Below are 14,628 nucleotides of genomic sequence, written 5' to 3'. Positions count from 1 at the left end.
AGAGCCAGCGGGACGGGGATCACTGCTGCTCAGCCCCTTCCTGTCTCCCCCGACTGCTCAGTAGCCAAGCACAGGGCTGGGCAGGACACGGGGGTGTCTCCAAGGGCAAAAGGGCCAGGGCAGGGCTTGTCCTGGGCCAGGGCTCCAGGGAAGCAGCAGCCCCGACTGGCAGGCGGCAGAGAGGGAGCGCCCAGGGCGGCAGCAAGGGGCAGCCCCAAGGGCGACAAGGGCTGATCCTGCATGGGGCAGCTGGACATTGGCCTCCTGAACCCCTCCTGCACGCTGGGGCTGCTCCCCCAGCTCCACAGGAGAGGTGAAGAGATGGGAGCTCAGAAAAAGAATTTTTGGCTGGCTCCTTTGTTGAGTTTTTCTCAACAGGGAGCCTGGATCCAGGAGCCATATGTACCTGAGGTCTTGGGAGAAGAAAAAATAGGTTAGGAGGCCAAGATTAAGAATAACAAAGGTACAAAACAAAAAGCAAAATGCAAAAACAACCCCCAAAACAATGCAAAGGGAAAATAAATACACAAATGAAGAAAAGTTAGGTCTGGGTTTTCCTAAAGTACACTGGGAGTGCTTGTGGCCTAATGGGCACCTTAATCAAAAGTAGATCATATAGAAGTATTTTCCACAGGGCATCCTTGATTTCCTTGTTCCTCATGCTGTAGATGAGGGGGTTCACTGCTGGAGGCACCACTGCGTACAGAACTGCCACCATCAGGTCCAGGGATGGGGAGGAGATGGAGGGGGGCTTCAGGTAGGCAAAGATACCAGTGATAAAAAACAGGGAGACGACGGCCAGGTGAGGGAGGCACGTGGAAAAGGCTTTGTGGCGTCCCTGCTCAGAGGGGATCCTCAGCACAGCCATGAAGATCTGCACGTAGGACACCACGATGAACACAAAACAGCCAGAAACCAACAAAGAACTTAATTCAAGAAGCCCAAGTTCCCTGAGGTAGGAGCGTGAGCAGGAGAGCTTGAGGATCTGGGGGATTTCACAGAAGAACTGGTCCACAGCATTGCCCTGGCAGAGCGGCAGTGAAAATGTACTGGCCGTGTGCAGCAGAGCATGGAGAAACCCACTGCCCCAGGCAGCTGCTGCCATGTGGGCACAAGCTCTGCTGCCCAGGAGGGTCCCGTAGTGCAGGGGCTTGCAGATGGCAACGTAGCGGTCGTAGGCCATGACGGTGAGAAGACAACACTCTGCTGAATTGAAAAAGAGAAAAAGAAAGAGCTGTGCGGCACACCCCGAGTAGGAGATGTCCCTGGTGTCCCAGAGGGAACTGGCCATGGCTTTGGGGACAGTGGTGGAGATGGAGCCCAGGTCGAGGAGGGAGAGGCTGAGGAGGAAGAAGTACATGGGGGTGTGGAGGCGGTGGTCGCAGGCTATGGCGGTGATGACGAGGCCGTTGCCCAGGAGGGCAGCCAGGTAGATGCCCAGGAAGAGCCCGAAGTGCAAGAGCTGCAGCTCCCGCCTGTCTGCGAGCGCCAGGAGGAGGAAGTGGGTGATGGAGCTGCCGTTGGACATTGGCTGTTTCTTGGCACGGGGGCACTGTTCAAACAAGGAAGGGAGAGGGTAGAATTAGGAGAGACTCCTCTGAGCAAAGCCCCTCCATTTGCCATAGCAACACCCCCAGCTGAAATGCATTTCCTTTCCCTGCGCTGTGCTGGCTGAGTGTCCCAGCAGGACGGGCCAAGCAGACAGTCGGGGCTCCCGCAGAGGAGATGTTCTAGCGAGAGCGTCAGCTCCTTGCCCAGCAGGCAGCGCCCAGAAGACATCGGCAGGGACGGCCCGGAGAGAGCTGCCTGAGCGCAGCCTCCCGCAGCGCTTGTCTGCAGTTCCCCCCGGCCCCGGCCCCTGTCTCTGCTGCCTGGAGCTGTCCCTGCCCGCAGCTCTTGCTCTGTCCCCAGGTGTCCCCTCCCTGCCAGTGCTCACAGAGCCCGTCCCAGCGCTGTGTGCTCAGCTCTGCCCTGCAGACACCTCCCAGCAGCAGGGCCCTGCCCTGCCCTGCCCTGCCGGGGGTTGCTCCTGCCATGCAGAGCTTCTCCCGGCAGTGCCCTGGGGAGCTCCCCGGGCAGGCTGAGAGCTGACCCCGGCAGGCGGCAGAGTCCCTGTCCCGGCACACAGCCCCTGGGGTGCAGGGACCCTGCTCGGAAGGACAGCCCTGGGCACCCCTGGCTGCACACCCAGACGCACACCTTCCCAGCCATGCCCAGAAGGCAGCCGTCGTGCCTGTCCCTCCGATGGTGCAGCAGGGAAGCCCTGCTCCGCAGCACGCCCTCCTCCTCTGCGCTGCAGAAACCGAGGGACTCCTCCCGGCAGCTCCCAGGAGCCGTCGGATGTGCCGGTTCTAGGAGGTGCCTCCAGGAGAGGCAGCGGCATTGCCCTGCGGCCAGAGACTTACCACAGACGGGGCTGTGCAGATCTCTGCCGCGGGAAGCTCTCGGCATCCCCCCCCTCCCAACTGCCTTTATGCTCTCCCAGCCTCGCAGGTCTCCTCTCGGTCCTGCAGGCCGTGCCCCCAGCCCCGCTCCTGGGCAGAGCTGGCTCTCGGCCGCGCTGCCCGCTTGCCGTGAGCTCCTTCCGTCCCAGGAGCCCGGCCCAGCTCCGCCGCAGAGGACCAGCCCGAGGCACTTTAATGACCCCTCTGGTGGGTTGGATGCCGACTCCATCCACCTCAGGCCCTGAGAGGAAGCTGAAGAACCTCTTGAGAAGGCAAAGGCAGATGCCACGTCCAAAGCTCCTTGGAGCACTCATGGGTCCCACTGAGGGACACTGCTGAGAAAGCGTCCCCAGGGGCTGGTTAGGGCAGAAAGCTGCAGGCAGTGATGACAGGTCGAGAAAAACACGGTAAAGGTGGCTCTGATGCTGAGTAAACCTGCGCGTGTTCTGTCAGGCCAAAGGGCCAAGCCCTGACCCCGACCCTGGGAAGGGAGATCCTGTCCCTTACGCATTGCTCAGGGCTTTTCCTGGGGCCGTGTGACCTGGGGACGTGCAATGCCAAGTTCAAGACTATGGGACAGCACCTCCAGGCTCTCGGCTGGAGACAAGGAGGCCACGAGGCCCTCGTGCTGTCAGGGTAAGATGTGTCCTGGCAGGCCTTGGTGGAACAGGCCACAGCCAGAGCCAGCGGCAGAAAGGCCTCAGCTCTGGCGGGGGCTTTATTCTTGCCAGCTCCCTTGACCCTCTCCACCACAGGCTGTCCTGCACCTTTTTCCTCGCAGGCTGTGGACACCCACCATGCTCACCAACCTTCCTCTCCCTGGAGCATCTTCCTGCCCTTACTGACATCTCTCCACCCTCACGGGCTCTTCCTTGGAATACAAAGCTTGGGCTAATCCAGGCTCTCTCTGGGTGGCCTGTTGTGCCACAGCACTGCCCTTGGAGTGACATTTCACATAACTCCAAGTGACATGAAATCCTCATCTCCAGCCGCAACTTCCAAAGCTTCACGTCCTGCCATTACATCTTTCTCGTGTTGCTTCCCAATTTGGAGAAATTAAAATTGCCGTCTCTGAAACCACACTGCAGCCAGTCTCAGGACAGTCTGGGTGGCCACGCTTATCCTGACGCAGCCCTGCATGTGGGTGGCCTTGCTCACGGTGAGCATCACCACTGGCTGGTCTGGTGTCCCTCGTAGTGCCCAGGCCCTTCTCCTCAGGGTCACTGCTCAGCTGCTCAGGTCCCGGCCTGCCCTGATGAACAAGGTTGTTCTTCCTCCTCGGGCAGGACTGGCCACTTCTCCTTGCGACCTTCAAGCGGTTTCTGTGGGCCAGAATCGCAGAGTTCCTCAGGGTCCCCGGACTGGAGCTCCGTTTGGTCAGCTGTGAATGCCTGTGTGCGGACAGCTCACCCTGACGGTGCTGCCTCTCACAAGAGGGGAGCGTGAGGAGCTGCGGGGCACTACAGACCCAGCTGGGAACTGCCAGGAATGCAATCCCCGAAACACCAAATGAGATTACAAAACACGCAAAAGCAGAGTCAGCAGGGAAAGGGAAAAGCAGGGCTGGGCTGTTTGTGTGTCAGGCTATGTTAGAGGGAAATATGGAATCATAGAATCCTTAAAAGACATCTACATGTCTTTCAGATCCCTCCAGTTCTGCTGACTCCAGCAGTCCCTGGGTAGCCTTTTCCAGTGTTTCACAACACTCACTGAAGAAATGTTTCCAATATCCAATCTAAACCTCCCATGGCACAACTTGGGAGAAGAGACTGATACCCACCGCACTACAACCCCTTTCAGGTAGTTGTAGAGAACAATAGGGTCTCCCCTCAGCCTCCTTTTCTCCAGGCTAAACACCCCAGTTCCCTCAGGCTCTCTCCAGCACAGAATCCCAGAACCTCCGAGGCTGGAAGGCAGCCACCTTCCACCTTCTCTGTGCTTCCTCTTCCACCTCCTGTCTCACCCACGCCAGCCTCCTGACACCTTTTTTTGACTTCCAGCATGTCAGGGTGGATCCTTCTGGAGCTTGAAGAGCAGATCGTTAACCATCAAAGAGCTCTCTGCACGCTTTTTGTCTGCAGGGCTGTATCCCATGGGATTCTCCAAAGCGGGTCCCTCAGCAGGCCAAAGCCTGCCCTCCTGAAGTCCTGCTCCTTGCTTTGTGCCCTTCTCTCAGGATCCTACACTCTGCTTTCTCACCCCCGACTGGCACATCCCTGACCCGCTCTTCCTTGTTTGTGAGCCCACAGGGCCCCTCAGCTCACTGCCTCCCGAGTCACCCTGGCCCAGAAGATGTGCTCAGTGAGCTCCAGAACCCTCCTGGGTGCCTTGCACCTTGCTGTGGTGCCTCTGCAGCAGAGGCAGTTGGGACAGTTCAGCTGTGCCGTGAGCTCCAGGGCCTGCAACCATGAGGCTTCTGCCAGGTGTCTGAAGAAGGCCTCAGCCACCCGATCAGGAGGTCTGGAGCAGATGTCCGTCCACCCACCCACCCACCCACCCACAGTGCTGCCCACGTTGTTCTGCCCTCTGACCCTGGCCTACCAGCTCTCAGCTAACTCATCGCCCGTCCCCAGGCAGAGCTCCGCACGTTGCTGCTGCTCTCTCACAGAAAGGCCACTTCCCCTCCAGGTCCAGCCCTATGGCCTTATCAGGACCTGGCCGCAAGACCCCACGGTTTCCCCAGGAGGTGCTTTGGGCCACCTTCTCCCTCAAGTAGCCAACTCACAGACCCTCGGGGCTCGCCAGTGCCTAGTCCAGACTCGGGGTCCCTAAATACCTGCCTCCCAGGGCTCTTCTACCGACTGGCTGAACTGGTTGGATGTACGCTAGTGGTTACACCCGCTGACACACACACCCCGACATGACCCACACACTGCCCGATCTCGGCACTTGGTGGCCCCCAGGCACACGAGCCCCCATGAACTGTGGTTCCCACGCCAGGGCGTCCGTCCCAAGAGCAGAGATCTCCTCAACCCAGAGAGTTGTCTTCCTTGCTCCAGGCGTCCCTCTGGTCTCAAGGGCCCTGTGGTGCCTGAAGGCCGGTCCGAGCAGTAAAGATGGAGGTGAGGAAGACATTGACTCTCTTGGGCTTTTCCATAGCCTGGGCCATATACCATGTACACTTTCCCTAGTCTTCCTTTTGTGTTGCCTTCGTAGGCGTGGCGACCTGGTTCAGGAACGGCACGGCGACCAACCCCAGGCCGCTCGGGCCATCAGCTCGCTGACACCAATGTTGTAGACGGCAAATGGCGTTTATTAGTTTGGGACACGGCGTTATATAGCTTAGGTTTATAACCTCACTTCCGTCTGCTTGCATCATAAATTAAACGCTATTGGCTTTCAGGAGAGGGGCCCTAACTTTCCGTACAGCGCGATATCTTCCGGCCGCCAGACCCTAGCTAGCTACATTTCCCCCCTCCCTATGCGTAATTAAATTAATTAAATTAATTTTTAATTTATAATAATAAATAAATTATTATTAATTATATTAATTAATAGTAACAGTAATTAAATTACTATTTAATTAATAAATTAAATTGGTTAAAATATAGCAATCTTAAAGGATATATATCTCGTAACCTTGGATAGGAAACATACTAAATGCATCCTACTCTTAGTCAGTGCGTTATAATAATGTTAAAAAATATATACAGATTACGAACTTGAATAGAAAACACAAGGCACGTCGAGAAGTGACTGGGGGGCACCTGGGAGCAACGGGGTATAACTGGGGATAGTTAAAGGAAATTTTGACAGGAACATTCTTAAAGCAGCTCTTGGCGTTCTATCAACATGATGTTGACCTTCTCTAGTCGGCTCTTAACAAACGACGCGAGTCTGTTCAATATACAGGGTCCAAAGATCAATGCTATCATGATAATTACGATCGGCCCTGTCAAGGTAGATATCAGAGTGGTCAGCCATGGTGAATGGTTAAACCACGATGTGAGCCAATCTTCTTGTGCCTCTCGTTCCCTTTTTCGTTTCTCTAATCCCTCTCGTAATTTGGTCATAGTGTCCCTCACTATTCCGGTGTGGTCCGCATATACGCAACAGTCTTCCCTTAGTGCAGCGCACACTCCCCCTTGTTGCAAGAACATCAAGTCTAACCCTCTTCGATTTTGCAACACTACCTCAGATAGTGATCTAATTGATTGTTCTAATGCACTTATTGATTGTTCGATTCTAGCCAGGTCCTCATCTACTGCCACCTCAGGGCGCTAAGTTCTTTGTTCTGTTGCACCAAGGATGCTACTCCTGTACCTATTCCCGCACCTCCTACGATCATTAGAGTAGCTATTGTTAGTGCTGTAAGGGGTTCTCGTTTTGACAGGTGATGTTCCGGGGTAATCTGTGAGTCGTAGACAAAGTCTTCAGTATGGTAAAAGATTTTGGGGACTATAGTTACCTGGACACAGTATTCTGAGGATTTATCAAATTTTTCCAACGATAGACAAGGTGTAACTCCCATAGTGGAACACACCCACTTGGTATTGCTGGCCGGTATTAACCATTTTGCAGGGGTTTTATCTTGTGTCTTGCTAGCACATAGTTGTTTTTTGTGCTTTGGGACTTTACCTACGCACACGCCACTTCCCACCACCCGTGCCAATGTAATTCCTTGCTTTTCTGTGTCCCATATACACTGGGCCGTATTTGAGCCATTTACTCGTCTGGGTATGTCACTTACTCCTACAGCCTCATAAAAGGGTGGTCTTATTCCGTAGCACAGCCAACAATGCTCCGTAAGATTTGGGTTAGTTTTGTTCAGTAGTTGATAGCTAGCTTGCATCATTTTCCAGAGAGAATTTTGATTGGGAGTTTCGGTGGTGTGTGTTGCTCTGGGTGCGGTAACTTTGGTACTAGCTACAATATTATGTGGTGATGGTGTGATTTTCGGGATAAGAACCGGGTTAGGCCCGATTGCTCGGTTGGGGCCTACTGGCAGTGGATCATTCGGGATAATCTCCTTTTTTATGAGGATTAAACCACCTTTGTCTGTCCCTGGTTCTGTGTACCTTATCCCCCACATTTTCCCAAGTAACCAACTGTCTTCTTGGGGCTCAGTAACATTTAAGAAGAGATACTGACAATTTCCGCGCCCTCGCCATGCTTGTGGTGGAATGCACTTATATGGACCTGTCGTGGTTTAGCCCCAGCCAGCAACTAAGCACCACGCAGCCGCTCGCTCACTCCCCCACGGTGGCACGGGGGAGAGAATTGGAAGAGTAAAAGTGAGGAAACTCATGGTTTGAGATAAAGACAGTTTAATAAGTAAAGCAAAAGCCGTGCACGCAAGCAAAGCAAAACAAGGAATCCGTTCACCACTCCCCATGGGCAGGCAGGTGTTCAGCCATCTCCAGGGAAGCAGGGCTCCGTCACGCGTAATGGTTTCTTGGGAAGACAGACGCCATAACTCCGAACGTCCCTCCACCGCTTCCTTCTTCTTTGTCCCAGCTTTATATACTGAGCATGACGTTATATGGTATGGAATATCTCTTTGGCCAGCCTGGGTCAGCTGTCCCAGCTATGTCCCCTCCCAGCTTCCCATGCACCCCCAGCCTGCTCGCTGCAGGCCAGCACGAGAAGCTGGACTGTCCTTGACTACTTAGCAACAACTCAAAACATCAGCACCTTATCAACATTTTCTCATCCCAAATCCTCATAGCCTCACGTTAGCTTCTATGAAGAAAATTAACTCTACCCTGGCTGAAACCAGGACAGGACCCCACTGGACTTTCAGGTATTTGTCTCTACCACTACCCGGTATCCAAGCAGGGGCTATGGTCTCACATCCCCAGTAGCTACAGTAATATTGGTTAGGGTAGTTGCAATAACTCTTCCCCGGGTTCGAGCTGGGACACATATAAAATCCTAGGTACCTCCAGCATCGGTCTCTCGGGACAAGCTGACACAGAGAGGCATTAAAACTTGGCGCATCTGATGTAATTTGGGTTGCGATAACTTGTTGATCATCGAATCGAAGGAGGGACCATTTAAATGGCCGATGGGGATGGTGTTCTGATACTGCTTGCCCTATAGTGACGAGCCCTAAAATCAAGATCACACAAAGACATCGTAGCCTCCCCCTTTGGAGGTTAGGTCGCTGCTGTTTGGATTCCACCAGTGTGGAGCTCCCAGGTGCGGACAGGATGCTTGTCGGCTTGTCGTCCTCTCTCGCCACCGGGGTGTACGGGTTACAAGGACGTCCGATAATCCGATCCTGTGGGCAAAAACTCAGAGTTTTCATTAGCTTTATTCTGGAGGTCCGGTTTAATAGACTTAAGCGGACACCACTTAACTTTGCCATCTCTTTTGACAGCAGCATATACTCGCCCTGTCAGGACTAGCCTCCACCCTTGTTCCCATTCTCCCAGCTCATTTTTGATTATAACTAACGGGCCGCCTTCTAGCGCTCGAGCGGCCCAATGTTTTTGGGTGGGGCTATTCACCTCTGCTCCCCTGGGGAACTGATTTAGTGCTAAAAGAGCGGTAGCTAGCAGGTGTGCTTGGTCTCCCGGAGGAACGGCGTTGGCAAAACCTTCTGTTTTTGCCAACACCTCTGATTTAGATTTCAGAGTTTGATTTGCTCGTTCGACTATAGCTTGACCTGTGCTATTATACGGAATACCGTGTGTTAAGGTGATACCCCATTTCAAAGCAAATGCCTGGACTGATTTGGAGGCGAAGTTCGGGCCGTTGTCTGTTTTGATCTGATTAGGGACGCCAAGCCACGCCATGACCGTCAACCAATGCTGGATGGTCGCTTTGGAGTGGGTTCTAAGGTGTTGTGTGGCTACGATCACTCCGCTATATGTATCTACGGTTACTGCTAGCCACGCTCGAGGTTTCAGCAACTGACAGAGCGTAAAATCCGTCTGCCACACTTCGGAGGCCTTAAGGCCTCTGGGGTTGACTCCACTGGACCACAGTGGTGCTTTCTGGCAATGGGGACACATGGCTACTATGTGTTTCGCATCAGTGACCGAGATCCCGCATTTCTTTGCTAGCGCTTTAGCTCCGATGTGGAGAGACTCGTGTAGCTGGCGGGCTTCTCTTAGCGTCCACACCCCTTTTGCAGCAGCGTCTGCTTTGTCGTTGCCGGTTTGGAAAAACCCTTTGATTGGGTTGTGGCTGTTGACGTGGATGACCGATATGGTGCCCTTTCTGGAAAAAAGTGCTTCTTCCAGCATGAGAGCTGCTGTGGATGTTGACACGCCGGGCCCCGACATGGCTAAGCAAAGCTTAGCCACGAACATCGAATCGGTCACTATGTTGAGGTGTTCCATTGGGAACAGTCCACACGCTAGTACTACGGCCATCGCTTCTAGCTGCTGGACTGAAAGCGCACGATTGGTCGTTTTAATGCAGTGCCATTCTCCTCCTGATTGCCATACTGCTGCTGCGGTTGAGGTCGCCAAGGATGCATCTGTGAAGACCGTTGGTCCCCGTTGGGGCCGATCCATGATCTTCCTTGGGAGGTCGATGTGGCAGCCACTGGCAGTGGCTGGAGCCATGTAGCGGGTGATCCGCCCCGGTTACTTGGGCTAGTTGTCTCGCACAGTTGTCCTCCCATTCTTGTTTAAAAACAATCATCCCTGCCCCGTCGAAGATCAATCTACAAGTTTGTTTTCTATCGAACGGGAGCATATCGTCTCCCCCGAAGACACCATCTATGAGGGTGGAGACCATGGCAGAATTAAGCCCTTTATCCGCAATTGCCTTAACAATCGCTTGGATATCCTTAGGGTTTATTGGCGAGTGGACCCTCTGTCCCCCATCTGTCACCCGGACCGGGAATGCTAGCGCGGCCGATGGGGCCCAGCTGGCGCACGCAATCTTTATTTTCCTCCAGTCCGTGAGAGGGATTTCTCCCCCTCGCGGTTCCTCTTTAATTTGGATGGGAATATTTTGGCTCTTGACTTTGTTTATCTCCGTTTCCTCCTCCTCTGAGTTTGAATCGGTTGTGAGCCACTCGTCCCAGCTAGTGTCTGATCCAGAGCCGGAACTCGACTGACTGGTTACTTCCGGTTTGCAGTACCTTTTTGTTGGGCTCCGGCCCCGCCCGCTTCCCTTGCTTCCCGCCCTCTTGGCTCGCCCCGCCCTCTGCGCGGCGGGGTGTTTGCCCTATAAGGGCATTTTTTCAGATGGCCGCTCTGATTGGCTTTCCGCCCGTCGCTCGCGCTCTCCTCCCCTTCCCGGTCACCCTCATCACCTCTCTTTTTCTCGTTCTCCTCCCCTTCCCGGTTGTGTGCGCTTGTTAACGCTAACGCTTCCTCCCTGTTCCCGCCAAGGGCATCCTCGCCCCGCCCTTTGCCTTCTTGCTCGGCGCCATCTTGGGGCGCGTAGGGCGGTGGTGTAGCCCAGGCTTCCTCAGACTCTGGTTTCTCCGCGGCGCCCCTGGCCTCCTCGGCTAGCTTACCCCAGAAGAGTTTAGCTCGTTTCTGTCCCTCCGTAAGCGGGTCGGGGTTCGGGAATTGAGGGGACGTGTCGGCCTTTGGCAGATCTTTAGGCTGACTAGAATCGTCATCGTCTGGGGGGTGCAAAGTCTGCGTGGCTGCCCCGACTCCCAGTTTCGGGGTGGCCAACAAACAGTTCTTTGCCGCCCTCCAGGTGTCCTGTTCTTGTATAGCCTTCTGCAGGGCTTGTACGACTTTCCCCCACGACTTAAGGTTTTTCCCACGACCCGAGGACATCGTCTCTTCGGCTAACGCTTTAGTGCATTTATCCCACACTTCGGGGTGGAGAATATCCACCGGCTGGGCAATGGCTCCAATTTGCAAAAGTCTCGCAACTGCGAGTGTAAAACCTTTGGGTTTACAATCAATACCCCACTGCTTATGTAATTGTGATACGACCTTCACAAGGGCTTCCATCCTCCTTGTTGGTCCGGGAGCGTCCTCCCCGCCGGGCTGGTCCTGCCGCTCCGGCCGCCGTTCACCTGTCCAGGCGACGATTCCCGGGTTTCGGCACCACTTTTTGCCTTCAGAGGCGTGGCGACCTGGTTCAGGAACGGCACGGCGACCAACCCCAGGCTCGTGCCCACCTGCACTCTCTTGTTTTTAAATACGGAGTTCATGTCCCTTGAAGAGAAATGGGCTGGATGAGGCAACAGCGAGCGGGACTGAAAGGGTCGGAACTGCCAAGTCCAGAGGGTGCTGCTCAGTGGCACCAAGTCTCTCCTGAAACTGTAGGATAATTTAGGAAGGAAAAGACCTTGAAGACAATCAAGTCCAACCATTTGCTTAGCACTGCCAAGTCCACCACTAAACCATGTCCCTAAGTGACACGGCTACACATCTTTTTAAATCCCTCCGGTGATGGTGACTCCACCACCTCCCTGGGCAGCCTGTTCCAATGCTTGACCACCCTCTCCATAAAGACATTTTTCCTAACATCCAGTCTAAACCTCCCCTGGCACAACTTGAGGCTGCTTCCTCTCGTCCTATCGCTGGTGGCTTGGGAGAAGAGACCAACACCCACCTCACCACAACCCCCTTTCAGGCAGTTGTAGAGAGCGATGAGGTCTCCCCACGGTCTCCTTTTCTCCAGCCTAAACACCCCCAGTTCCCTCAGCTGCTCCTCACAGCAGGAGGACTTGTGCTCCAGACCCCGCACCAGCTTGGTTGCCCTTCTCCGGACACGCTCCAGCACCTCAACGTCCTTCTTGTCGTGAGAGGCCCAACACTGAACACAGGATTCGAGGTGCAGCCTCACCAGTGCCGAGTACAGGGGCACGATCGCTGCCCTGCTCCTGCTGGCCACACCATTGCTGACACAGGCCAGGATGCTGTTGGCCACCTGGGCACACTGCTGGCTCATGGTCAGCCGGCTGTCAACCAGCACCCCCAGGCCCTTTTCCGCGGGGAAGCTCTGCAGCCACTCCTCCCCAAGCCTGTAGCGTTGCATGGGGTTGTTGTGAGCCAAGTGCAGAACCCGGCACTTGGCCTTGTTAAACCTCATAGACTTGGCCTCGGCCCAGCCAGCCTGTCCAGGCCGCTATATAGAGCCTTCCTACCATCAAGCAGATCAACACTCCCAGACATCGGGGTGTCATCTACAAACTTCAGGAGTCTGTGCTCGATCCTCTCGTCGGATCATGGACGAAGTTATTAAACAGAACTGGCCCCAGTCATAGAATCACCTTGAAAAGTCGTCTAGTCCAACCCCCCTGCAGCGAGCAGGGACATCTTCAACGACATCAGATGACTCGGAGCCCTGTGCAGCCCGATCTGGAATGTTTCCAGGCACGGGGCATCTACCGCGTCTCTCGGCAACCTGTGCCAGCGTTTCACCACCCTCATTGTCAAAACTTTCTTCCTCCTATCTGGCTGAAACCTCCTCTCTTTCACTTTAAAACTATTACCCCTTGTCCTACCGCAACAGGCCCTGCTGAAAAGTCCTGGGGAACACCACTTGTGACCGGTCTAGTGCGAGGCCAGTAGCTCGCGGTGTCTCCCAGGGGCCAAGACGTGGACCGATCCTCTTTAACACCTTCCTTAATTAATGGTCTGGACGATAAGGGCAGTGCAAACCCTCAGCAAGTTGGGGAATGGCACCCAACTGGGAGGAGCGGCTCCTAAGCCAGGGGATCCTGCTGCCATTGCGAGGGACCTGGGCAGGCTGGAGAGACGGGCTGACAGGAACCTCATGCCGTTCAGCAAGGGGAAGTGCAAAGGGTGCTGTACGGGGGATGAACGCCGGAACAGGCTTCCCAGGGAGCTTGTGGGGTCTCCATCCTCGGAGATGGCCCACAGCCCTCTGGACACGGTCATGGACAACCGGCTGCAGGTGGCCCTGCTTGAGCAGGGGGGTGGCCCCAGCTGACTTCACCCCCCAGCTGACCTCCCGGCCAGCCTCAAGTAGACGAACCCCATCAACGGCCACTGCCACTACTCCAACCCCTGCGACAGGCACTGCCACTACTCCAACCCCATCAATGGGCACTGCCACTACTCCCACCCCCAAGGTGAGAACTGCCACTACTCCAACCCCCGCGGCGGGCACTGCCACTACTGCAACCCCATCAATGGGCACTGCCACTACTCCCACCCCCGAGGTGAGAACTGCCACTACTCCAACCCCCGCAGTGGGCACTGTAACTACTCCAACCCCATCAACGGGCACTGCCAATACTCGAACCCCATCAAAGGGCACTGCCACTACTCCAACCCCCGTGTCGGGGCACTGCGACTACTCCAACCCCATCGACGGGCACTGCCAATACTCCAACCCCGGCGGCAGGCACTGCCACTATTCCAACCCCTGCAAGAGGCACTGTATCTGCTCAGACTGTTGCAGCTGAGCCAGAGAACCAGCCTATCCCAGTATCAGTCAAAAGAGGACTTGTATTATATATATAATTATATAACATTTTACAATATATATCATATTATAATATTATATATAATAATATATATAATAATTTATATAACTATATAAAAGAAGAATTCTGCAAAAGAAGAAATCTTGGAAGGAGAAGTCAGCTCATTTAGTAAGGGACGAAGAAGCTTTTTCTAAGAGGGAGCCAGAGGAAGAGAGTGAGGAGGCAGAGGGCTCTGAAGCAGGGCCATCATGATGATGGAAGAGGGAAGAGAGCAGGTCATTGCTTGAAGAGGAGGAAGAGGAAGAACTCCTAAAAGGAGAGCTAACTACTCAATCTCTATCCCTGACAGAACTGCGAGATGTGTGACAGGATTTCAGCCTTCGTCCAGGTGAGCACATTGTCTCCTGGCTGCTCCGATGCAGGGATAACAGGGCCAGTAGCCTGGAATTAGAGGGTAGGGAAGCCAAGCAGCTGGGTTCCCTTTCTAGGGAAGGGGGCATTGACAAAGCTATGGGAAAAGCTGCACGAGTCCTCAGCCTCTGGAGACGACTCCTGTCAGGTCTGAAGGAAAGGCTTCCCTTCAAGGAAGATGTTCTATGTCACCCAGGCAAGTGGACCACCACGGAGAAAGGGATCCAGTACCTGAGGGAGCTAGCTGTGCTGGAAGTGATTTATGGTGACTTGGACAATGGACAATCATCCAAAGATCCAGATGAAGTCAATTGCACGCGACCTATGTGGCAGAAGTTTGTACGGAGTGCACCATCCTCATATGCCAACTCATTAGCAGTAATGGCCTGGAAAGACAGAGAGAGACCAACGGTGGATGAATTGGCTGGCCAACTCCGGCAATACAAA

General features: G+C 54.4%; 1 protein-coding gene across 1 annotated transcript; it reads right to left on the bottom strand.

Moving 5' to 3' along the window:
* Positions 1 to 282: 282 nt before the first annotated feature.
* Positions 283 to 3,039, bottom strand: LOC309416350 (olfactory receptor 14A16-like). The gene has a single exon (XM_082015911.1). The coding sequence runs from the start codon at positions 1,526 to 1,528 to the stop codon at positions 542 to 544; it is 987 nt and encodes a 328-aa protein (XP_081872037.1). The 5' UTR covers positions 1,529 to 3,039; the 3' UTR covers positions 283 to 541.
* Positions 3,040 to 14,628: the final 11,589 nt, after the last annotated feature.

Source organism: Phaethon aethereus, assembly GCF_964289735.1.
Source record: "Phaethon aethereus genome assembly, contig: HAP1_BTS, whole genome shotgun sequence".
Taxonomy (NCBI): domain Eukaryota; kingdom Metazoa; phylum Chordata; class Aves; order Phaethontiformes; family Phaethontidae; genus Phaethon; species Phaethon aethereus.
This window is presented reverse-complemented; position numbering and strand designations above follow the sequence as displayed.

Excerpts from the sequence above, each read along its gene's own strand:
- LOC309416350 (XM_082015911.1), bottom strand. The coding sequence starts at position 1,528 with ATGTCCAACGGCAGCTCCATCACCCACTTCCTCCTCCTGGCGCTCGCA.